This window comes from Antechinus flavipes, chromosome 4 (genome assembly GCF_016432865.1).
Source record: "Antechinus flavipes isolate AdamAnt ecotype Samford, QLD, Australia chromosome 4, AdamAnt_v2, whole genome shotgun sequence".
Taxonomy (NCBI): domain Eukaryota; kingdom Metazoa; phylum Chordata; class Mammalia; order Dasyuromorphia; family Dasyuridae; genus Antechinus; species Antechinus flavipes.
This window is the reverse complement of record NC_067401.1, coordinates 144,577,682-144,604,701: the sequence shown is the minus strand read 5'-3', so window position 1 is coordinate 144,604,701 and position 27,020 is coordinate 144,577,682. Positions and strand designations below refer to the sequence as shown.

The window sequence follows — 27,020 nt, the reverse complement described above, 5'->3', positions numbered from 1 at the left end:
GTTCTTGACCTCTAAGAGAACTCACTGAATCTGACTTCCATGAGTTTATGTGCCTCAGCTTACCATTCTAATTCAGCCTTTCTTCCCCATGGTGTCTTTGCTCTAAGGATAGGAGCTCCATTCTTTCATTTTTGCCTCCTAATTGCCTCCCTTGAGGTCCTTGCCTAATCAGAAGGGAGTTCTTTAACAGACCAAGATTAATATGGGAAGACCCCGTCTCAAAAAGGGGAGCTCCCTGTAACTAGTAAGGGTCACTGCTCCCTCCTTGAATTAATCACAGACTCATCTTAGGCAAGGCAAAAAAAAAATTATTGCTTTTTCATGGGAAAGAATGGGCACTCAGTATCAATCAAAATGGAGTCAAGAAGGGAGTGCAGAGCTGTACTCACTCAGCAAGTTTATATAGATCTTAAGTATAGTCCTCACATGGCTTAAGTTTCAGAACTTATGCAGAAATTTTTCCCAACAACAAAAGAGTGAGAAACAAAAGCATTTGCTCAGTACCAAAAAAAGTGTGTGTGTGTGGGGGGGGAGGGGCATGTAGAAGGAAGCAAGATCTGGTCAAACAGGATCTTGTGGCTCTTCATCCTAGCCTTATCTTGAGTCCCAAGGGGAAGTGTGCTACAAGAATGTCAATGTATTGAGGAGGTTTCGCCAGTAGAAAGACAAAGAGTTCTTTTCAAATCTCAGGTCATCACCTCCATCACAAAACCCAGTCTCTGCCCCCAAGGAGCTTCCATGCTTTGGGGGAAGATTGCCCCCACTCCACTCATGGATGTGTCCCTGTGAGTTTCAATCCTCCAATTCAAGTCCCATCTCTCCAATTCAACCTTCACTACTGTGGAGACCAAACAAATGTCAATACATCTCTCACAATTCCATCTCTGGATATTGATTCACTGAAAATCAGAAAAGGAAAAAACACAACAGACAGAAGCACTGGGGCACTCAGGGCTGCATGGTGGCTAGATGGGAAGTAAAGGAGTCTGTTCACCCATGTTCACCATCCTCCTTTTGGTGGCTCAAGTAATATTTTCATTTGAAAAGCCACCAAGAAAGAGATCGTCATCATCCACTTGAACCTTTTTCATGCCTAGTCAGTTCTGACTCAGTCATTATTCCTTTCAGGTCCTTAACCAATCAAAAGATTCTTTGTCATCAAATACTAGCCCTTTTGTTACTCATGCCTAACCCTCCCCATGTAGGATTGGAAACACATAGGACAATACTGTACATACTTTGTGAAAATGATGCTGTTCTAGTGGTAGAGAATTGATATGAAAAACCCCTTCTTTGGTCTGAGGCACAGTTCAGTGTGAAAGAATTCATTAACCCAAAATCTTAATGGCAAAATAGGAAGTTTTATTTTTCACTAAGAAGCTCTTTCTTAGCAGACAAATCTCTTAATGAGGAGATTTGCAAAGAATGTGTTATCCGAAACTTATGAGCAAATCTTGGGGCTGGGGGCAGTTTGAACTGATTATCAGACCAAGATCTCCCATTTGAATGAAACTACTTTGAAGGGGTTTTCCAGAATTTGGAGTTTTCTGAATTGGGGATCCAACTACCCAAACAATAAATGCGGTGTGATTTGCAAAAGGCAAAGTTTATTGTAATTGTAACTCCATTACAGTCTAAATTCCAAGATAATTTAGCAAAGCAATAGAAGCAAAGACACACATTTATCTAGTTCTTCATGTTATAGATACTCTCATTTTATGGTTCAGAAGTAGGACTAGTCTCTGGAATTTGGTTCTCAAATTCCAGATCTCACTGAACCACAAATTATCTATCTGACAGTCAACAATAGTCTGAGGAGTGGTCTATTCACTATTGTCTCAGGAGTTTGGTCCAATTAGGACCGTTCTGAGGCCAGAAGACTTCAGAATCAGACAGGTTGTTATTCTTAGATTAGATGTGGGAGTTCCCTGAGGCAGACTCCAAAGCCAGAAGATTAGAATTACTGACTTATTGTTAGAACAGAAGCCCCCTAAGGAACCTCAAAATCATTGCTGTCTCCCCTAGAAGCTATAATACATCACAGGGGAAAATTAGAATTACAGATAGAATACTTGGTTTGTTATTTACATCAACCTTATTTCCTTTAATTTTGCTAATGTTATATCCCCAACTGCCAGGGATAATCAAATAATCATAGTAGAGATTATAAGAATTGACCCATTATTCTGATTATATGCTTACTCCTCAGCTCCCCATAGAGGTTACCTCTTCCTTCACATTCTCCTGGCTGAGAGAGAAGAAAATGTGAACAGTTTTAACCACATACTGCTACTAACTTTTTCTGAAACATGTTTTTCTTTCTTTCACATGACCTGAATATTTTCTGTTTTTTTGCTTATGTTTCCCTTGGACAATTTAGGGGCAATTGTGGAAGGCAGCAAATCCCATGCCCACTTGCAGCATCATAGAGCAGTAGAAAGAGGCCTTCCTATCCAATAGAAGACTTAGTTTGTAAGCATAAATTCTCCACTTGATAGTTATGTGACTTCATCTCTCTCTGAGGCTTGATTTTTGCATAGTTCATCTATAAAAAGGAAATAATATTTTATTCTTAATTCACTGGGTTGTTTGGGCAGTATTTTCTCTAGTGTCATAAGTAGGAATTATTGCTAATACAACATCATATTTCTAACAAAAAAATAATGGAATGGAATGATTAATTCTGAGTCAGAATTAATTGTAATTGTAATTGTAATTGGATTGTAATCCCACATCTTCCACGTACTTATGTTTTCAGAGGAGCAATGTTGGCACCAAATGATGTTTGGTTGCAGCACATCAAATGTTGAGATTGTTGTAGGCACCAAGTGTTGGGGTTTTGTCATGTGAAGAATTCACAATGGCCATTCTCTTTGGCAAAGGGTAAGTCCCTTTAGGAGAAGAGGTTACAGACAAAATTAAAACATACAATAGAAACCAGAAATGGTAAATATGAACTAGAGTTGGGGAAGTATATTGTGATGCTGGAGAAACTGAAGCAAGACAGAGATTAGGCTTTTTAATATTTTAATAGTGGAGAATTTGGACTAATGGCCACACAGGATCCATGTCTGGCCCCTAGCTGGCTGAATGGGGCTCAAAAGCATCCAGCAACCATCAAATAATTCCAGAGACTTTTATAGGGCTTCACCTATCAGGGAAACAAAAGCGGGGGGGGGGAGGGAATGGGATAGGGAGGGGCGCATAGCACTGGGTGAGTAGAAATTCCAGGAAAGGATCATAACTTTTTAATTGACAGGTTGGGGGTCAAGAAGATGGTGGAGCAGGAAATAGAAAGTCTGAGACCAGGAGATACCCAAGCATTTGAGATAAGCCATCTAGAGTTTTATGACTTTGGAATGTGAGAGTGGCCAGAGCTTCACGACCCTAATTCTCTCAGTCCCAATGTCCAGGAAGGAGGGTGGCCACTCAGGGCATAATAATTCAGGAAAACTGAGGCATTTCATTATGAAAGATAAGTTGCTCAGTACACTCACAATTACCTAGTAGAAAGGAGGGAGTAACCCAGGAGGTTGGGGCATGTCCTTAGCTGGCAGCTGAAATCCTGAAAGGGACTTAGCACCCTAATAGAGTTAGTTAGATATAAGAAGGAGAAAGATACCATGAGGTGGAAGGGGGGAGAGGGGAAGAGGAGAAATGAAAGGAAAGATATTACATGGAGTGGGGGAGGGAAAGTGCCCAAGATGGGCTATAATCCCAAAAGGAATTCAGCAAAGATGGCAGGAGCCATAGACAGATTTATAGGTCAAATTTAACCTCAGGGGTTTGACCTATCTAGATTTTTAACTAGACATAGCAAGGTGGGACTGCCCATGACCTCCACAGAAGGTGGGACTGTGAATAGTGCCCTTCCCTACTTGCCTCACAGAGTAATTCCATCAATACTAATTTCTTTGCCAAGACCACCATTCTTCAGGACCTCTTACTGCTTGTGTGACCTTACGCAAATCAGTTTTCTTTCCTGGAATCTGGTGTTTTCATCTGTAAAACAAAGGAGTTTGAACTAGATAATTCCCCCAGGTTCCTTCTAGTTCTAAAATTCTGTGAACATCTAAGATCAAGATAAAATATAATCCCCTGTAGTATTAAGCATGACACAAAACTTTAGATGCGTTCTTGTGTTTTTTTCTTGTCAAATGTGAGATAACATTCCATGTTCTAAAATTTGAACCTATCTAATATTTTTTATTCATTGACACTTCAGGATAATTCTCAAGACAGAAGAGGTTTGAATCCCAGAAGCTAATATGAGTAAAACACAAGTACATCATTTCGAGGTGACTTGGTAACAGGGGAAAAAGGAGCCAGAAGATGTAGGTTCAAATCCCAGCTTTGCCACTTCATACCTGTGTGACATTAAACAAGTCACTTAATATCTCTGGGTCTCAGTTTCTTCATATGTAAAATAAGAGGGATTGGACTAGATGCCCGTGGCAAAGGACTCAGGAGGGTTTTCTGTAACAACATGAGGGAGTAGAACAAGAGCCTGAAAATCAGAGGGAACTGGGGATTGAGAATGTGGAGTACAGCCTGGGTGACTTATCCTCCCAGCTCCTACCAGCCTCAAGCTACCCTTGTACAACTGAACCCCAAGAACCACCAGGCCTTTCCACCCACCTTGCTGCAGGTGAATCATCCCTAATCTTGTCTCCCTCAGTTAAAATGTGAGTTTGATAGTTGATATCTTTTCTATCTGTATCCCCATTACTTAGCTCAGCACTTGGTGCATAGTATCACTCTAAATAAATACTTTTCTTCATTCTTATAATGTGAAAATGAATCTCTGTCATAACATAAGTTTGCTGAAGTTTTACCTTCAAACAGCTTTTCTGTGACATTTGTATATAAATGCAAATTTTAAATTATTACTAACAATAACAATTTGATAAATATGAACATTTCACTATATCAAGAATAGTGGATTAAGTATGAAATTGTGAGATTCTGTTAAATACTATTTATTATTTTTTTAAAAGTATGTTAAATTTAATATGATAGTTAGAAAATTGCCCTGCTTACCTCAATAGAAATGTTTTTGAAATGTGCTGTTAAAATAGAACAGTAGAGAAAGTAGTCTTGAGGGTATTCAGAGCAAAGGTTAAAAGCAAAGGAAGAACCACCCACAAGAGAAGTAGCTTGGGAAATAGAAGAATAATGCTTTTGATGTTCTATATGAAATGACTGTAACTAAATCATCTGTGATTATCCATTGTGAGAGAAAGCAGTGTCATTCTAAATTTGAATGCTTGGATGCAAGTCTTGCTTGCCCCATCCTTGTTCCTACACTGTTGTTAAAGTAGTCTGGCAAGTTATGGTATTGTTAATTCCCAAGCCCAGTAACTTGAAACAGTTGGGCTATGCCTAAAATAAGTTATATTGTACGTAAGTAAAGATACTAATAGTTCTATATTGCAGCCCATAAAAAATGTTTCTGATTGTCATTTATATCCAATTTATCACTTCCCCAGTATTGGTAAGTATGGAAATGCCCAAAACGGAATATCCTTGCAAATTTTTGAATGGCTCTACAAAACTTATGTTAGGAAATTCTGTTACCATAGAAACTATGGCTTAAAATTTTTCAATATTCTTCTTACCATCTCTACCATGAAATTCATGTGTAGATTATTAAGATAAAGGAAAATTTCCCCTTAATTAAAATTCTAAGAATAATAATTGAGATAGTTGAAAATGGTAGGAATAGTGATAGTTCTGTAACTATCTAACATTTATTAAGTGTATTTTCTAAAGATAATGTCTAAATAGCAAAATTGGAATTCTAGTAAGAAAGGGTTAACTATGCAGAAATCTTTTTTTTTCTTTGCATTCTCCAGGATTCCTAATACAGTGTTGTGCATACAGTGGTTTAGCAACAAATACTTGTTGAATTTTAAATGGACTGTTTTCTTCATGAGATCAAGGCATCCCACAGTTATTTATTTAAAAGCACTAGTTGCCCACCATTCTTGCTTATATTTATTTCTTTATTTTCTTTATAATTGTAGAATTTAGACCTAGAGGGAATTTTAGAAATCATATAGTCCAGTTTAATTTTAAAGGTAAGAGAGGCCTAGAGAAGATAGATGGCTTATCTACAGATTGTATATCTGTACAGTTAAAAAATTAAAAAGCCAGGTTCTAAATCTAATGTTCTTTCCCTTGTATTATGTTGCCTCTTTCCAGATTGGATTTTTCCCCCTTTTAATTTTATAAAATGTGCTTTCCAAAATTTGTTATTTTTGACTCTCAGCCTGTTGAAAAAAATTTAAATTACAGAATTAATTTTCTTAATATGGAAATGTGCTTCCCTGCTATCACTAGAACATTTGCTGGATTTACCACTTCTTTGGCTGTGTCTAGTAAGAGAGGTATGTTATATCAATGATACATTTCTTTCATTTTTCTAGAACTCAGTTGAGGAAGATTTGGGACCTGAACAAAGGTTAACAAGCAAGGCTTCTGTAACAAAATCTGAATCAAAGCTTCCAGCCATAGACCAAACATCAGTCAAACAGAAACAGAAAGTTACCACGAGTTCAAAGAAACCTGAGAAAAATGTGGGCGGCACCAACAAACCATCTCCACGTGAGTTATTCTACAATTTATAGAATTGTAATGCCAATGATACTGAAAATAGAGCTCTCCAAGTGACTGATTTCATTCTATTTAAGTTATGGTGATTACACACAAAAGACAAATGTAAGAGTCAGTACAGGCCTGGAGAACTTAGTTATATTTTAATAGATTTAGGAGGCCTGAATTATACCTGCTTATACTTCCCACATTTTCTACGGATTTGCTTTGACTGTGGAGACTAGCCAACACTGTCAGATATTGTCAAATTGCTGATTTTTTATCTCCTTCACACTTCATTGGGGTTAAAGGCTCTTGACCCTGGATGTAAGTGTTTTATGCCTTACCCAAAGCATCAAGAGAAAGTATCTGAAGGGTATAATTTATAGCAAGTGAAGAAAGTAATAAAGTCCTTTTGTTTTCTCTTGTTGAGGAAAAAGGCCTTCTTCTTTTGTGTAATTTAGTAGGTCATTTACTCTTCATTAAGTATCTTTGAAACCCTGAAGAGTCCCCTGATTAGGCAGTAAGAATTTAACATATCCCCTAAGGATTTGACATTATCCAAAAAAGAGGTGAACTTCATTGAAAGTTTGAAGAATCCCTTTGGCTTCTCCTAGTCAAAGCAGCTTCTGTAGGATGAGTTACAGTTTCTCTAGAAACCAACAATGAATATGACACAGTAAAGTTGAGTTAAGTCTATATTTTCATTTAGGCATAAATGGAACTGGCATCTTCATATTTATCTGGCAAATTCACAAAAAGTATGTCATTCATCTAAATCCCAATTTTAAAAAATGCCTTTTAATCTATCAAAGCTTCTATTATACAACCCCTTAACAATGTCTTTCTAAATTAGATTTTTAAGGATAGCTTTTGCTTTTATATCCCCTAGATTTCTAAGACACTCCTCTTTATTTTCTGTATAACTGCAGAATTTAGACCTAGAGGAGACTTGAAGAAATCACATAGTATAGTTTAACTTTACAGATGAGGAAACTGAGACTCAGAGAGGTTGTGTGACTTCCTATTGTATATATATATATATATATATATATATATATATATATATATATATATATATATATATATATATATATAAAGAGTCAGGTTCTTCAACTCCAAATCCAATGTTCTGTGACACTTTGTTTTTTCTTTCTCTTCCACTCCACTCCCCATCCCAGTCCCAAAGACCCTTGTAACAAGAATTTTTTTTAAAGATTTTTTTTAAATCAGCAAAATTGATCAATATATCAAAAAGGAAAAATCTAAAAATATGGCAGTTTTCATTCAGAGTAAACTCATATTGCATTGTTTTAATGAAGCCAAAATACAATTGATTTTGGAAATAGGAGATAGACTGGGGCAGGACTATTTCCCAACAAAAGTGATCAAGGAAAGTAACTTTTATTCTGCACCATTTAGACTGAGTCCCATTTCTCTGTTCATCAGGAAAGAAAGAATAAAGACCAGACCTACCACTATTATTTATAATAATCTAACAATAAGGCTTTCATTAGAGGTTAGTTGCTCTAACTCATCCACTTTACACTGAAACATATACAGATAATATTAAATAAATAAAAAAACTTCATTTTTTTGGTTAAAAACATGAAAAATACCAAATATTAAATTGAGGATGTTATTTTCAATGCTAAAAATTTTAAGCAAGAGGATTTTATAGCTGTAAGGGACTTTAGATATAATCTTGTCTAACCACTTCATTTTACAAACAAGGAAGCAAAGATTCAAGAGAGCATAGGTTACATGGCTAAGGTCACACAACTAATTACTAAATAAACCAGGACTAGAATGAGACCCCAAATCTCAATTCAGTGCACTCTCTTTACTTTTTCAATAGATTGCATTCACTCCAGTTTTTTTTTTTTTTGTTTGTTTGTTTGTTTTTTTTTTTAGTATTCTAATTGATATTCTACATGTATTTACTCAGTGGGAACATAATATCTTTGGGTATTCTAAAAAGAAAAAATATTCAAGAGCTGTTATTTTAACAATGTAATTGCAGTTAATTCCAATGGATAGTCATGAAGGCAGAGATTTTTACTTAATATGAGTATAATATGTTATAGTTGAATGATGCCTTGGAACTAGTTTGCTCTAAAATAGCAACCTTCAGGTCCATTTCTCTGTAGAGATAACACTGTGCATTCCTTATGGTAAATAAGCCTATGTACAGATTTTAGAACTTAGCATTAACAAAGAAGGAAACTAATTTGTTCTAGTTGATATAAAACATCAAATGTAAGAAAATTTTAGGGACAGTGTATCATGTTAGTCTACCACTTCTCCCAAAATATGTTATTATACTTCACTTCTGTTGGATATTATAAAAACTTAGAAAAATGGTAGGGGAAGAGATCAAGGTTCTAAGGAACTGACAGAGCATCTCCAAATAAAAGGAAAATTCTTATGACCTGTGAGTATAAGAAGAGAGAAGGCAGAGAAGTGCAAGAAAAGTTACATAATGACAGAGGCCCCAGGGGAGAAAGTGACAAATGTTCAACCTTCAATACTATCTATACTCTTGGTCTCTTACACTGTCATGAAACTAGGCTCCTTTTAATTACTTTTTTACCCTATGTTTTCAAACCAGTCTACTGAGGAATAATTTTTTTCTCCTATGAATATGAATTTTTGGTTTTGTAAAAAAAAAATTTAATAGGAAAGTAGGATTTGCTTTACAGAAATTTAAATCTATGTTTACTTAGAAGATTTATTTCACAAAGTGCAGAATATCTTTTCAGTTATTTATTATAGACTTTCAAAAACACCATCTTTTCTAGTCAACTTGACTGGAACAGTTTTGTAAAATGAGAGAACATTTCAGTAGTAATTTTTAAAGTACCTTTGTTGTTTTCTTAAAACTGGTGCTTAGCATTATCTTTAGAAGTCATAAAGTAGGAAAATAAGTGACTGGATTTCTTCACTACATCATACATTGAATCTCAGAGCTGGAGAAGACTTTATTTCAGTGTCCTCATTCTGAAAATTGGGAGACTAAGGCCCAGAGAAATATGTCCATCAGCTCAGAATCCCAGAGTTAGTGGCAGTCAGGAATAGGATTCCTTGTTCCTATCAACCAACCTTCATACTGAATTCAGTATGCTATTGTTTCCCTTGAGGACTAAATTCTTTCAGGTGAAGATAATGATATGCTCAAATCTCTTTATTTCCCTTATTTAAGTATCCCCTAAGAATTCTCTAATTAGCCATAGTTGAGAAACATGATGGTGATTAATTTGGATCTGTTTAGCACAGTAAACTTTGTGATAGTCCAGATAATTCAAATAAATACATTGCTGTCAAGATAGGGAAGACAGAAGCTTGACTTTTTTCATCCAGTTGTGACCACAACATTGAGCTTTATCAGATAATTATCCAATTCTTTTCTTCAATTTATCTTTGCAGACAAAATTTTAGAAGGAGATTGGGATAAAACACTTAGAGCCTTTGGCTCTATGCTCCCTCTACAGGAATGACCACTGGCAGTAAATCCATCAATTGGTTAGTCACCAAACATTTACTAAGGATTCATTGTGTGATAGATACTGCACTAAGCACTGGGAAATCTAAATAAAAGCAAAACCAGCTCCTTCCTTCAAAGAGTTTATATTCTATTGGGGGAGAGTTAACAGATACATAAATAGGTTCATATAAGATTCATATATAGAGTATATGGAAGCCATCTTAGAGGTGAATGAACTAGAAGCTTGGGAATAAAAATTAGGAAGATTATTCCAGGTGATAGAGTGTGAAAAAACACAGTCCGAGGAGGTGGTGTTTTGTGTTTGGATAACAAGCTGATCAGTGGGACTGATCATAGAGTATGTGGATGGAGTACTATGTAAGTATAGTGGAGAAGCAAGAAGGGAAGACTTTGCAATGAACTTTAAAATGTCAAACAGGTAACATTTTCATTTGATTCTTGAAGTACTAGGAAGCATTTAATGTTAATTTAGTAAGGAAGTGGAAAATCATTTTGGCAGCTGTGTGAAAGAAAAATTGTTATGGGGAGAGAATTAAAGATAGACTAAATGAAGTCTATTGCAATAATCCCAGTGAGAAGTAATGAAAACCTGTACTTGGATGGTGGCTTTTTGAATAGAAATAGAGGAACATATAAGTAATGTTTTAACAAAGGAAATAACAAGATTTGATAACTGATTGGATATGCATGGTAAGTGCACATACATTGTGAACCTGGGTAACTGAAAGGAGGATGGTAGTGTTGAGGTACCAGGTTCTGGGAGAGCAGTCTAGAATGTGAAAAATTCACAAAAGAAATTATTGTAGTCACAAGAGCCCTTTTTTTATCTTAAAAAGGCACACAGGCTAATCAAAATGATTAAGCAGCAAGATATGGATGAAGGAGGCTATTTAAAGGTCAGAGAGAAGAGGGAGAACAGGAAGTAAGGACAGAATCTAGAGAGTTAGGGAGGATTCTAGTTGAGAGCAAACTCACATGTACATTATGCCTATGTCAGCAACTGCATGATGGAACAGGAGGAAATAGGGTATAATAATATAGGATAATGAAGGGTCACAAAGGCTATTTGTAGGGTGAGAATGTGTCTAGTATACCTGCTCAGGAAAGAAGAGTCCCTTACCTAATTTGGTGGGTTGAATATGCTTTAGTCATGCAGACAAGATGGTCCCTGGAATTTGGCCTCCCTCTGTGTGTGATAAGGTTGATATTGATTAAGATTCACATCATTCTTGACAATGAAAATACAATGGACTCAGAGTTCATATTATTCCTGACAATGGCTGCATCACATCAGTGGCACCCTGAACATTAACAGGAAAGTTCATAAAAGGAGTGGGTTTTGGAGGAAAGATAATGAAGTCAGTTTTTAATATGTTGAGATTAAGATGCCTATAGGATATAATGTTTGAAATGTACTATAGACAGTTTGTGGTGTAGCACTGGAGCTCCAGAGAACGCCTAAAAATGGATGTGTTGAAAATCATTTGCATAATGTGGATAAGAGGAGTAACAGGAGAAGAGGAGGAAGAGGAGAAGAAGAAGAAAGAGGAGGAGGAAAAAGTGGCCCACATGTCAAATGCTGCAGGAAAGAAGATTGAGGAATGAGAAATGACTATTAGATTGGACAATCAGTAGATCATTGGTTACTTTAGAGAGAACAAGTTCAGCTGAAGAATAAATCAGAAATCCAAGTTTAAAAGAGAGTGAGAAGAAATACAATGGAAATACTAAATACTGACAAGAATTTTTTAAAGGAGTATAACTGAGGAGAGTAGAGATAGGATGATAGCTAGTGAGACTAGGATCTAGTGAGAGTTTTTTAAGGATGATGAAGACTTGGATCAACAAGGAAGGAACAAATAGACAAAGAAGGAATATTAGAAGCAGGGGTGAATGATAGTAGGGGAAATTTGCTGAAGAGAGAATAAAAAGTGATGTAAGGGAGCTGGCCTTGGCAAGAATAAGAGTAACCTCTTCATTAGAGACCTAGAATAAAGGAGTAGATAGAGGGCAATTGTGTTCAAGGGACATAAGATTAGGATTGAGTCTAGAAGTGGTAATGAGGAGTGAGATGTATTCTGATTACCCTTTATGTTAGGGGAAATGAAAGAAAGCATAATGGGAAAAAGATGGAATGGTATTCAGTGCTCTCCAGGAGAAGCCAGATCTCAGTGAGTGCCAGGAGATAGAAAGACTGGGTCCGTTAGAAATTTATTTTTTTCTGATTTCAGTTGGGCCCTCACTGCAGCAAGGCAATCCTATTCTCTAATTGGTTTTTTATTTTGCTTACCACAGTGATTGTTCCAAACTTAATCAAGAAAAGGTCAAATCAACAAGCATTTATTAGGCACCCATTATGTATCAGGCACCAGCCATTGTGCTAAACTCTGGAGTTTTAGTTAAAAACAGTATCCGCTCCTAAAGAGCTCAAAGTCTGTCCAAAGGAAGATATCCACAGTGAGGGGAAGTTTAATGAGTATAGTCTATTAGTGACAGGGGATAGTTAGAAGAGTGGACAGATCTGAAATGGGTCATTGGAAAAATATCAGACAGGTGAGGTGGCAGAGAGAAGAGGTTTGCTTTTAGAGAGGAGTTCTGTTTCACTGGCACAGGGGAAGAGTAAGAAGTAGTCAGAAATTGTTCACTATTGGGGAACAAATCCCAACAAGATACCAATGTGAGGAGGTGGGGAAAGGGAGGAAGGAAGAAAGATCCTCTGGTGAAAATGATTAGAAGGCTCAAGGTCAACTCTTGAGGACTTTACAAAGTACTCAACTAACTGCCCAGACTAAGACAGTGTTGCTATTTTCCAGGAAGTCCCATGAAGCCTGCCTCTCAGTCTAGTTGTAGCAGAAGATGATGAGGGTAGCACTTCCTATCTGTGTGACACTGGGCAAGTCACTTCACCCCTAATTGCCTCAGCAAGAAAACAAACAAACAAAAACACCAACCCACTATATATCAAATTCTCCTTTTAGAATTTAGGAACTAATGGTGTTATCAATACAATTAATTTTTTAGATTAAAAGAACGGATTCCCATATCATAAACTAAATGTTATATATGTCTTAGATATCTTTCTAATTAAGTTTTCAGATAATTTTTTAGACTTCTTTTTATGAAGTAGTAACTGCCATCAGAAAGGTAACCAAGTTGTTATATTTTTTTCTAATTCAGAATGTTTTCTTTCTAAAACATATAAAATCCTCGCACATGAAAAAAATCAGTGTTTAAACATGACCAGAATAGTCATAGTCATAGAATGACCTGGGAAATTCAGCCAGTGAGATGGAGTTCAACTGCACCACATGTAAAACCTATTTCTAGTTCTATATTATAACTAGTAATTAGCAGAGGGCCAGAACTGAGAATAATTCAATTCCAGAAATCAGTTCAGTTTATCAAGAACTTACCAAACACCATACTAGGTAATTCTAAGTATATAAAAACAAAAGAAAAATTCAACCCTGTCTTCAAGGAGCTTACAATTCTTTTTTTTTCTTTTTTGTCAATTTTTTGGCAACTGATCAAAAGATATATATATATATATATACATATATATATATACATATTTGTGTGTGTATAATATATAAATAGATGGATATAAATCAGAGCAAAGTGATATAAATATATAAAACTAAAGGGGAAGCCAGATTGAATAATCATAAAGTATATAAAGATTTAGAAGATCCATGTTTTATTTTTCTGATGAAAAATATTTATTGAAAAAATAAAACAGAAGTTTGTATATGTATATGTATGTAAACCTCAAACTTCTATCACTCTCACTGCAAATGAATGCAATAGAAGGTTTTCTCTTAAAAACTGAGAGTAATGAGTTCACAAGCAAGTCACTCTTAAACTATTACCCTTACATATCATTGTCCAATTTTTCTGGTGAATAGACTTCCAAATTAGATGCCCAAGTAAAAATATACATTACCAAATATAAAAAGATGCATATCTAATGCCAATTATTAAATAGTGTCTTCTCTCTGAAAATCTCAAATGATGACAAGGAATTTGTTCATAAAAGCACCTTGTTGTCCACAGATAATTCCTTTAAGCCAATATAAGTTTTTCTGTGAGAGAACTACTTGTCTAAGTTTGAGATAAGAGATGTTGTTAAGCCTACCTGTGAAAGTTTGCAAATATTTTTAGCCCAATTAATATCCATCTTTATCTGTCCAGTCCATATTGGTCTCCCAACCAATACCTTGTGATCCTTGGGTACTTATTTTAAAGTCAAATGAATTTTTTTTAATTTTATTTTAATAGTATATTATTTTTCTGTTTATATGTAAAGATGGTTTTCAACTTTCATTTTTGTAAGATTGAGTTCCAAAATTTTTTTCTTCTTTTTTCTCTTCCTTCTCCAAGACAGCAATTTGATATATGTTATATATGTACATTAATTTTTAACAAATTTACATATAAGTCATGTTGAGAAAGAAAAACCAAAACAAAAGGGAAAAATCACGAGAAAGATGAAAAACAAAAAGAAAAAAAGATGAAAATACTATGCTTTGATGTATTCAGTCTCCATAGTTCTCTTCATTGGATGTGGATGACATTTTCCACCAAAACTTTATTGGAATTGTCTTGGCTCACTGAATTACCAAGAAGAACAAGGTCTATCATAATCGATCATCACACAATCTTGCTGTTGCTGTGTACAGTATTTTCCTAATACTTGCTTCACTCAGTATCAGTTCATGTAAATCTTTCCAAGTTTTTCTGAAATCAGCCTGTTTATCATTATAGAACAACATTCCATTACTTATAATAATTTATTCAGCCATTCCCCAATTGATGGTCATCTACCCATTTTCCAATTTTTTTTGCCACCACAGAAGAGTTGCTACAAACATTTATGGGTCCTTTCCCCTTTTTTATCATCTCCTTGGGATACAGATCCAATAGTGGCAATGCTGGATCAAATAGTATGCTCAGTTTTATAGTCCTTTGGGAATAGTTCCAAATTACTCTCTAGAATGGCTGGGTCAGTTCAGAACTCCACCAATGCATTCGTATCCCACTTTTCCCACATCTCCTCTAACTTTTAGACAAATGAATGTATTAATTGGGTAATAATGGTTCCAATTTGGTAGTTGGTATAATAAGCTGATATGATAGCAAGCTGAATCTGGAGACAGAAGGCATGCCTTTAAATACAAGCTATATCATTTAGTAGTGATGTGATCTTGGGCAAATAATTTCATGTATTTGAGACTCCTATCAATTTGCAAAGTGGATAAGATAATTGTACTACTGATTTCACAGAATAGTTATGTGTATAAAATGAGCACATATGTAAAAGGCATTGTATACTTTAAAGTACTATGAAAGATGAGGCATTATTTGAGTTATATGGAATTTTCTCTACCCTCTGGTCCAGGGATTCTTAATCTAGGGACTGTGAACTTTTTTAGGTAATATTTTGATTGCTGTATTTCAATATAATTAAGTTCCTTTGTAATCATGTGCATTTTATTTTATGCATTTAAAAACATTCTTTTGACAAGGATTTCTAGGCTTTCCCAGACTGCCCAAGAAGTGTAAGACAAAAAAACAAAGGTTATGAATCCCTGTTTGAGTCCAGTTTAGTCATATTATAGATGAAGAAGCTCAGACTCAGACCAGGCAAGAAGATAATACTAGTTGTTAACAGCAGCAGAACTAGAATCTATTTCTTCTGACTTCCAGAATCTAGTTCACATTCTCTTCACCTTAATGCCTCTTAGCAGTGACTGTTACATACTTCTACATTCTCTCTGAATTGTTCATACTTTTCAAAAACCATTAAGAATCTGCTAATTTCTAAATAAAGCTGGTTTAGTAAGTTTGACAACATAGATGTGGGATCATTTAGTAGATCTGCTTCATATAATAACACTTCTTCCCTCCACTTGTTGTTACCGTGTTCTTTCTTCTTCCTCATAATTCCTGCGGAAATTTTTCCATCTTCATTTAATCTAGTCACAAACTTACCCTTTGAACCATAAATCTGAGGAACCCCCTTCTCCTATTAGATAGCTCCTCTCTATTTTAAGGGGAAACGCAGAACTTTATTTATAAGGCAGTCTGCCTTATGTTGCTGACAATAGGACTGATTAGATTATGGAAAAAAAAGAATGTTCAGAGTTGCCACTCTTTTAGTTCCCCTAGGGAAGATCCAGTAAACTACAGCGGGAGGGAGGCGAGGCGAGGCTGAGGGAACAGCAGCTGTGGCCCAAGAAATGCATGATAGACCTTCCTTTCCATGTAGGAAAGTTTTTGCAGGTGTCACCCTTAAGACTACTGGGGCTGGCTTTTGGAGCTGCAAGAAGATACAGAGTGAACTCTGGGTCCTCTTAACCAGAAGTAGGTCCTTCTACTATATTGTTACCAGAACCTTCCTCTTTCTAATCCCCTCCATACAGGGAATCAAACATTTTGATCTTGGACTCATTCACAAATTTTTATTTTCTGTCTGGACAGTCAATGCTGCGTCCTGATTGCTCTTTTTCTTTTGTGCAGGTGGCAGAAGCGAGCACTCCTTATACTGTGTTGAATATTCTCCTTTCTATGCTGCCTTTGCTCTGTCACCTACCCAAAGCCCCGATTCTGATTTATGCTGCTTTCTCCTTCCCCTCATCTCTCCCCCTTTACCTGATGACCAAACCCCTCATGTGTCTCTCCCTCCCATTGTTTCTCCTTTCTCTCCTGCTTCTCTTACTCCCTCCCCTGTGCCTCCCTCGCCTTCAGCGTTCTGTTGCTTCTCCATCTCCCACCCCCCTCACACTGAGACACCTGTGCAGTGTGTGTCCAGCTACAGAACAACAAATAAAATTTACCTAATATGGTAAGTTTCCCTTGGCAATGCACACACCACACTGGACTTAAGTGGAGCTTCTCGGAGAAGGGGGAGACCTGAGAGCAGGTGGAGGGGATGTTGATAGGCTGGCCCCGCGAAAAAAGAAGAGGAAGTATGCAGGGAAGCAGGAAGGAGTACCATCTACCACCACTTCAAGTGGATGACTTGGAAGCCATGTGCTCTCTGCTTTGTCATCTCTGTCCAGCACTCATAAAGTTGTAAATAAAATCCCCATCATCTCATAAGACTCACTTGCCTACTACTGTTTCTGTCACGTTTTATAATGCAGTCACTAGAATTCTATATTGTTTTATCATACTTTGGTGTATCATAGTATGGACCAAGCTACCCCCAGACTAGTGTCACAAGTAACAGGTCTTTCTAAAAATGCCTCCTGAAACTGCAGATCAATTCAGAATCATGGGAAAGCGGGGGCAAATTAAAAAGCTCGGGCAATGTGGGCATTCCTCTCATGCTTGTTCTTTACACACTTACAGTTCCTAGATCCCCAAATCCTGTCTCCTATGTAAAAATTATTTTAAAAATGTTTATAGTACATAATTAAGCCTTAACAACTCCTCTGGGTGTGTAGAACAACAAACGTTTATAATTCATTCTACTAGGCAAACAGATTTGGTTCATTACTTATGAAAGAAAAAGAAAGAATCTCTTATGATGAGTCTATGTCCATAGTTCTGATCATATAGTAATTTTACACAAATCTGATGATGTAGTAGACTATTTATTTTTGTCATCTCTTGGACTGAATCTTGGCACTCCTAGAAGTCCAGAGAATAGAATTTAAGATGTCCCATTGCCTTCTTGCTCTTATGTTTCCTGCATTTTCTAGGAACTGTCTTCATTGTGTTAAAATGAGATAGGAAATTAAATATTGTAGAATAGAATGATTAATATAGAGTTAATTTAGGGCCCCCCCCATATAATTTCATTGATCCTCAGAAGGAAGGGATTTTTCTAATTCTTAAATTTCTTTTTTTTTTACTTTTCTTTGCCTTTAGACAATTTGGGCAAAGTTAAGTCTTTGCTAGATTTCTCCAGAGAGTAGGATTTTTTTCTCAATTTTTTGTATAGTTGTTTCTTTGAGTTTGTTGGTGAGATCTGACCTTACTAAGATATAGAAGAATGCTTTTGAAGTTTTCCTGTTACCAATCATAAAAGGTTCCTAGACCTCCTTGAAAATCTGGCTGAACATTGAATTTCTTTTCAGACCAAGAAAAACCATATTCAGATCTATGCCATTTGATCCTACACATAAACTATTGACTGAACTGTCAGATTTAAGATTTATAGTGGTATATTTAGAAGATAATAGAATATTTTTGTTAAAAACATAAATCACTTGATCCTTCTATGGCTTGTTAAATGTACAGTAACATAATCAAGTTTTACAATGGGAACCCCCAAATAACATATTATCAAATTTTACACTGGGGACTCCCTAGATTTAGTTGCTGTTTGTGTGACAAGTGAGGTAGAGAAGAACCTGGGGTAGCAAGGAAATTGGTCTAGTATGAGTTTGATATGCTTTATCTTTTAAACTATATGAAATAAGCAGAGAACACTACCTGTACTTACAATAAGAGTGGGGGTAAGTGTGAAGGTGGGGGAGGATTAGGAAAAGCTTCATGGAGTAGATGGACATATTATAAGATATATATCTAATACTTATTCATTCAACAAATACTGATTAAGCACTCATGTACTAGCATTTGTGGTAAATCCTAGCACAAAGAGCTTATAGTCTTAGAGGGGGGAAACTCATAACATAGTCCCTATCTTGGCATTCAAAGCTTTCTACAGCTTGGTTCTGAGGTACGTTTTCAATCATATCTCAAAATCAAAATTCACATATTTGACAAAATTCCAACCACATCAATCCACTCTGTTCTTCATTTTTGTTCTTCATTTTTGCACTGCATCCTTCTGTTAACATGGTTCATTACTTATGAAAGAAAAAGAAAGAATCTCTTATGATGAGTCTATGTCCATAGCTCTGATTATATAGTAATTTTACACAAATCTGATGATATGAGTAGACTTATTTGGTTTTGTCATCTCTCGGACTGAATCTTGGCACTCTTAGAAGTCCAGAGAATAGAATTTAAGATGTCCCATTGCCTTCTTGCTCTTATGTTTCCTGCAGTTTCTAGGAACTGTCTTCATTGTGTTAAAATAAGATAGGAAATTAAGCCCAAGAAATAGTGAAATGCATGTTTAACATATATTGGATTATACTGGGAGGAAAAGAGGGAGAAAATATTTGGAACACAGGGTTTTGCAAAGATGAATGTTGAAAACTATGCATATATTTTGAAAATAAAAATCTTTAAATGATGATAAAAAAAAAGAAACAAAGAAAATGATTGCAAAAGCAGAAGATCAGTTAATGCATAATGGAGAGATCACTTTCTCCTGACAGGAGTAAGGATAAGAGTAAGAGTTAGGGAGGGTTTCATGGAAGAGAGAGCACATGAGTTGAACTTTGAAGAAAGGGAAGGAATTAAAAAGTCAGAGAATAGGACATTCCAAGTAGGAGATACCATGTTAACAGAAGGATGCAGTGCAAAAATGAAGAAGAGAGTGGATTGATGTGGTTGGAATTTTGTCAAATACGTGAATTTAGATTTTGAGATATGGTTGAAAATGTACCTCAGAACCAAGCTGTAGAAAGTTTTGAATGCCAAGATAGGGACTTTCTATCTTACATAAGAAGAAACAAGGAACCCCCTCAAGGTTGTTAGGTGAAGAAATGACATAATCAGAGGAGTGTGTTGGGAGGCAGATCTATGAAGTGTATTACAGAATCTAAAAGCTGAAGAGGATCTTAGTAGCAAACTATCTCATTCTCTGCCCTGAAAGACAATCCTTTCAACAATATACCTGACAAACCTTTTATCTAGGCTTTGCTTGAAGATTTCTAGAATGAGAGTACTACTTCCTGAGGAAGACCATTCCATTTTTTCCCTGTTAGAAAATCTTTCTTGATATCAGATCTTAGTTAGCTTCTTTGAAACTTCTAACAATTGCTTTAAGTTCTATCCTCTGGGACCAAAAAATTAAGTCTCTCCCACTTCTGTGGGTCAGCCCTTCGGGTACTTAAAACCACTAGCTTCCCTAATCTCATCCATCTCCATCCTAATATTCTGCAGCTTAGCCATCCCTGGTTCTTTTCATGGAACTCATGTGGTATGAACTCACAGCTCTTCACTGTCCTAGTTGCCATCTGAAACTTTTCTAGCTTATGTACTTCTTGAAATGTGGAACCAGAACTGAACACAGTACTACATGGCAGAGTATCCCAGGACTATCACTTCCCTAATTCTGGCTGTTAAGCAACACATGCATCCTAGCTAGGCAATTTGAAAAAAAAATTAGACGAAATGAAAATGAGAAGAAGAATTAAGCTCTAAGACTGCATTTGTTTTGGGAGGCTTCTGTATTTTGCTGTTGACTCCTATTAAGTTTTTTGTTCATGGTAATTCCCTAGTCTTTTTCAGATGTTGTCTAACATGCTTTATCTTGTAAGTGTAATAATGATTTTTTTTAAAAAGTAAGACTGTCTTTATCCCTAATTTAGCCAATCTTAATAAATTTTCTAGTCTATCAAGATCTTATTTAAATTATGACTCATGTAATAAATTACCTATTCTTCCCATCTCAGTATCTTGACTCTCTCATGCAATATATTACCTATTCATCCCATCTCAGCAAACTTAATAGGCTTGCCATTTATACCTTTGTCCAAGTCATTAATAAAAATGTCAGCACAGGGACAAGTACAAGATCTAGGACATTTTGCTAGCAACCTTTTTCCAGTGTATGTCCAAGTATTCATGAATATACTTCTAGCTAGGCTATTCAACCAGGTCCGAATTCACCTAATTGTCCTATTTTAGCTCACATGTCTTTGCCTTTTTTACCTTAATAGTTTGGTGGTAATGGAAATAGTGTTTGCCATTCTTTGTCAGGTGTCTATTTTGAGAAAGTTATTTTTGTTTTGTTTTGTCCCCCTTCCTCTATCTTAAAAAAACCTAATAACAAGAAATAAGATGATCTTAAATTTCAGCTGAATTATTGAAAATGTTAACTTTTGAAAAATCAACTTTAAATCACAGAACGTTTATCAAATACTTGACAAATAGGTAAACTATATAGTATTCTCTAAATGTGTTATCCTAGTAACTATACAAAGAGGAAAAACAGCATGACATGAACAATTATTGATAAAAGTCAGATTGACGATGTGACCTTTCTTTTTCTGTTTATTAATCCCCACTCTAACTAGAATTTTGTCAGGAATTGAAATCAAGCTCTCTGGCTAAAACAGATCAGAGAGGGAATAGAACACAGGAAGACCAGGTTATTACAAATGTCAAGGAAGAGTTGAGAGTATGTGAAGGAATCCCTCAATAGGATTTGACAATTGTGCAAATGAGTGAGGGTGAAGACTCAAATATGACTCCAAGTCTACAGCCATACCACCCTGTATACACCCAATCTCATCAAATAATGACTCCAATTTTACAAAGCTATATGACTGAGGCAAGGACAGTACAATTAACAAAAATTAAGAAATGGCAAGCACAGTGATGAGTTCATCTTGAATATATTTGAGTTTGCTGTGACATTAGGCCAAGCATTAAATGTATTTCAGCAAGCAGTTGGAAGCAGAAGGCTGAAGTTCTTCAAAATGGGCAGGGATTGAAAGAGAACTTTGACAGACATCATCATGAAGAGAATAATTGATACTCCATGATCTTTATTGAATCTGAAAAAGGTGCTGGGATTTTGAATAAGGTTGCCTATTTTGAAAGATTAGTCATGATTTTATAAGAACAAATGAACCGACAAACAAATTAGATTGCAAGCTCTTTCAGAACTCAAATGAGATCTGTATTTTCCTAAGCCTCTCATAAGACAAATAAGCACAGTGCTTATATTTAAAATGTGCTTAATTAAGATTTGTTAAGTGAACGAAAACCAACAAAAACAATTATTCTCCTTATAATTTAGTAGGAATAATGGAACTAGTCATGGGACAGCTAAGTGATATAGTGGATCTGGAGTCAAAAAGATATGAATTGAAATCCAGCCTCAGACACTTGCTAGCTCTATGAGCCCGGGGGAGTCACTTAACTTCTGTTTACCTCTGTTTCCTCTCAGTAAAATGGGGATAATAATAATAATAGAGCTTACATTCTAGGATTACTGAGAAGATCAAATGAGATAATAGTTGTAAAGCACTTCACACAGTTCCTGGCCACATAAAAAACTGTGTGAATATTATTATTTATTTTATATTATGAATTATTATTGTGGGAAAAGGGCTGAAAGGAAGTTGCAGCAGGAAATCAGAAGGGTAAGAGATATTGAAATCACTTCATTCAATCTATAAGCACAAAAATGGTAATGATTTTCTAATTAAATTTACCTTCTCCATGATGGTGCTTATCATAGGGCACTAGTCTTGCTTTTTAGTCTAACTGTTCTGTGACAGGATTCTGTCATTAATAGCAGCAACTTCTCTGCTTTCAAGTCATGGTAAAAATCATTAAGTTTTACCTTAGTAGTTTGGTAATAATAGAAATGGTATTTATCATTCTTTTAACTGTCAGGGATTAAGACTTGCTATTTTGGGAGATTTTGTTACTTTCTTATTTTGTTTTGTTTTACTCCTCCCCATGCCTTTTTGTAAAACTAAGAACATTAAATAAGATCTTAATTTTCAGCTTAGTTATTGAAAATTGAAAACCTTAAATCACCTTTATCTACCAGTAGTTTCAAAAATATTATTTGGAACAATTTTTAAAATACTTTGGGGTATAAAAAGCAAAATGAGGAACCTTAAGCAAGTTCCAATTTCTAACCTCTCTGGGAGCTCCATTTCCTGGTCTATAATATGAATCGATTAGGTTAGATTCCAAAATTCCTTCCATTTTTGAAATGATATTACTGTGAATATATTTTTCCATTCTCTCAGTCAGGCAGTTGTTTAAGTATCTTCCATTTGCCTAACATTGTTGTTCATTTGCTATTTGGAGAATACAAAATAAATGGAAAGAACACTGGAGTTGTAGTCAAGGGACATAGGTTCAAATCCTGACTCTGCTGCTTTCCAGCAGTGTAAATTTGGAGAAATCACTTAATAGCTCTAGGCCTGCTTTATAATCTGTAATATAAGAAGCTTGAACTAGATAATCACAAGCCCTAAGTGTATCTAGTTTGATCCTTCAAGCTTTAAATCTATGATCCTGTGTGCAAAAACTGAATTCAGTTGTATAGGAATTGATAATCTGGATGGAAAGGCACTTAAACACTTTGAGAACAATTAAATCTCAACTTCTGCACTATATTTGCAAATATGATAATATTTAAAAATGAGATGATCAGTGTGTACTACAAAAATCAAGGAAGCCTTTACTAAGGGAGGTGTGTTCGAGTTGTACCTTGATGGATGAATAGAATTCAGGAAGGTCAAAAAAAACCCCACAAAAACACAAAAACCTAAGAGAAGAAAGAGCCTTTAAGAAAAACAAAGACACAGAGATAGAAATTAATATCACCCAAGGGTAGGACTGAGAGGGGAAATCTTCCCGAATGATCTGGAGAATGTTGGCTGTGTTAGTATTCAGTGTTCCATTGGGCTTCCTGAAAGTGATGGGATCCAAATCCTGACTTTGGCCTGGTTTCATCCTGGGCTATTTCCTGTTCAATGTCTTTGTGTTGCCTTTCCAGAAAGAGGATACCACTGCTTCCTCATATGGCTCTCAAAAGGAAACAAAGGAGGCAATTTATTTATGTATTCAGAGTGCTCAGGAGATAGAAATATCCTTATTAAATTAGACTAAAACAAAATATTCTCTAGATTTTAGAGGATTTCAACTTCCTTTTTTTTTCTAGAAAAGGATCTCAAAATGTCCCCGGCTAATACTTTTTCTCCCTTATTGTAACCAACTATTCCTTTTTCTTGCTCAATAAGTCATATTTACTCATTAACATAGCCTCAGAATATATTTTACAGGAAAATGTCATTCCCTCCATATTCTGTCTACACTAACTTTTTTCTAAGCCAGATCTGACAGTTGTGACAATCCTGATTCTACTAATCCGTGGTCAGAGAGACTTGCTCGTGTGACGTTTTGGCATAGATTCAACCACTGAATTGCTTAAAACCAAGAAGTTCCTTGGACCCTGTATTTTTATATGGAATATTATGTCACTTACTCAAAACAAAGTATTATAGGATTCTAAGTAAACTTTTTATTCAGAATTTTTATTATTTTTCCAAATTCTGTGTTGTAAAAAAATTACCCTGGCATGGATTCTGTCAATATAAAGTTATTATAAAATAAAATATTAAGAATGAAAAAAATTTTTTTCCAAATTCTAATTTGAAAATTGTACATGCAAAGCAATACCACACATCTTCTCAAATATGACTGCAATTAATTGCCTTTCATTTCAATTTACCTTTCATTTATATATTAGTTTGCTATTAAAGCATTGTAGCCAACTAGTAGATATGTTTGTGAGATTTTTAAATTGCTCATTAAGAATAAAATAACTACATATTCTTGTGGATTGTAGCTCAGATTGTCAAATTTTATTGCATCCAAGTACTTTGGAAGAGTTTCATGAAATTTCATGAAGTTTCATGAAAATAATCTGAAATTTTAAAGAAAAATTGATTTTTATAAACGTGTATGGTACAATGTATATTCTATCATCAAAACAAAATGACTTACATAGATTAGCAAACTAACAAGGGAAATGTAAAAAATATCAGGTATAGAAATATAAGAAAAAACAATTAGAAATAAAACCCATGGCCATGATTTTATGTTTCTTTTTATCAGAGTATCACTTTAGATTAATGACATCAGGAAGATATGGCAGGTTGTGGGCAAATAAAAAATTTTGAAATTTCTTGGTAAGACCAATTGACCAACTTAAAAATGCAAATAGATGCTGAGTGTAAGAAATGTTCAATATATCAAACTCAAAGCAACATTTATTCAAAATTGAAGAACACACCAGGGAAATTGTGCTGTTTGAAGTATGAATTGTAGGCAGTTCTACATGATGTCAGCAAAATGAACTTTAATGAACACCAATTAAGTGAATATTAGAAATCTTATCACATTGAGACTTGGTTTTAATGGTTTGTGGGGGCAATTGTGTTGTGTTACATAGGGCTTATTCAGGAGATCTTCTGAGCACTGGTGATTTTTTTTTTTTTTAAATGGGAGATGTTTTCTTTGGGGGCGGGGCAGGAAACAGTTTAATTATTGAAAAGATTTTGCACTTATCAGCAGCACAGGCACAGATATTATCAAGGAAGAAGAGACCCAACCTGGGGAGATTGACAGTAAGCCCAGAAATGCAGAGTAGAAGACCATCTGGAGATAGAAACAGGCAGATCTCATCGCTGCAGGCAAAAGAGCAGATTCCCAGAGGATCAGGTAACCATGTTACTCTGTTAACACAATCACATAATGGGAGACCTTGGGGATCACCTACCTCTTCTTGCAGAGAGAGAAACAGATGCCCGAGCTAAGCCACTTGCCCGAGCTCCCCTTGGTCGGTGGCATTGTGGCTGTGCTGAAAATGCTGTTTTTTCTTAGATCCCTGAGTGTTTGAATGAGGGATAGCACATCTTTAGAACCTTTTATGTGTTAGTTGCTACAATTCCAAGGTATGGCTTTCTTCTCTGTGTGAGGTCATTTGTAATGGAGGAGATAAAATAGCATGCTTTCTAAGGAGTGAAGAGTTGTATATTCCCATCCAACTCTGCTTGTGGCTTCCATTTTTGGATGCTTTCCCTTCTATACAATTTTCAGCACCCTTTTGTGGAATGCATTCCCCTCCACCTCTAAATATCTCTGCATCCAGAGGGAGAATTATGGAGCCTGAATGAGAATCAAAGCATTACTTTTTTCACTTTTTTGCTTGTTTGATTTTTCTTTCTTGTGTTTTTTTTTCCTTTTTGTTTGGATTTTTCTTTCACAAAATGAGAAATATGGAAGGAAATATGTTTAAAATGATTGCACATATAAGACATATATCAGATTGCTCTCTGTCTTAGAGAGAGGGAAGGGAAGGGAAGGAAAGGAAAAGAAAGAGAAGGGAAGGGAAAGAAAGGGAAGGAAAGGAAAGGGGAAGAAGGAAAAAAAATTTGAAACTCATAATCTTAGAAAAATGAATATTGAAAACTATTGTTATCTATAATTAGAAAAATAAAATACTATTGAGGAAAATAAAATAATGTAATCTCCTATAGGGCAGGGGCTATTTTTCTTTTTACTTGTATTTGTATCCTTAAGTGCTATGCAACCATGTAGTGCTTGACACATAGAAAATATTTAATTAATAGCACAAGATACACAGCGCAGCACAGCCCTGCACAGCTTTGGGTATATAGGGAGTACACAGCCTTCTAACAAGAGCAGTGCAAGGTTGCTGATGATGCTTTCTCATTTGTCTAAAACAACTAGTGTGTTCCTCAAAACGATATCTGGCCAGTGTATTAAGGTTTTTCTGAATAAGAGAATATTCCTGGATCCTTCAAATTATTCTCCTTTCTTTCTATCCAAATAATAAAACCGATACTCTTCTAATTCTAATTCATGAGCTATCAATATGAACAAATTCTATCACTAACTGTACTTTAAAATAAAATTAGGTAACTACCTTGAGTTTCTTAGTTCTAGTCCTAAGACTCACAGAACATGAGAAATGGAAAGAAACTCACTTGCCCTCTAGTTCAACCCATAATTGAAAAAATCCCCACTATAACATATAAGAGAAGTGGTCACTCAGCCTCTGCTCGCATCTTGTTGTTTGTCCTTATTCTCTACAAAGACCATGCCATAAGGGAGATGATGCCATGACATGCAAGAGAATTGGATTGAAGTAAGGGAGGGCTGTGCAGTCACCTGCCTCACTTTCCCTCCAGAGGCATCTGGGTCCAGTGGCCAGATAGAGATCAGGACGACTGGACATGGTTCTGGCTGCAATGGGAGACCTTGGCCTTTTAAAGCTTAA

At 35.6% G+C, this 27,020-nt stretch overlaps 1 protein-coding gene across 6 annotated transcripts in view; it reads left to right on the top strand.

Moving 5' to 3' along the window:
• Positions 1–27,020, top strand: part of MARCHF10 (membrane associated ring-CH-type finger 10) — a 196,418-nt gene that overhangs the window by 100,439 nt on the left and 68,959 nt on the right. For 4 of the 6 annotated variants that reach the window (XM_051994947.1, XM_051994946.1, XM_051994945.1 and 1 more), the window contains 2 exons: positions 6,429–6,606; positions 25,289–25,438. In XM_051994947.1, the coding sequence (XP_051850907.1) occupies positions 6,429–6,606; positions 25,289–25,438 (328 nt within the window). The remainder of the gene's footprint in view (positions 1–6,428; positions 6,607–25,288; positions 25,439–27,020) is intronic. The other 2 variants (XM_051994948.1, XM_051994949.1) reach the window with 2 other exon arrangements.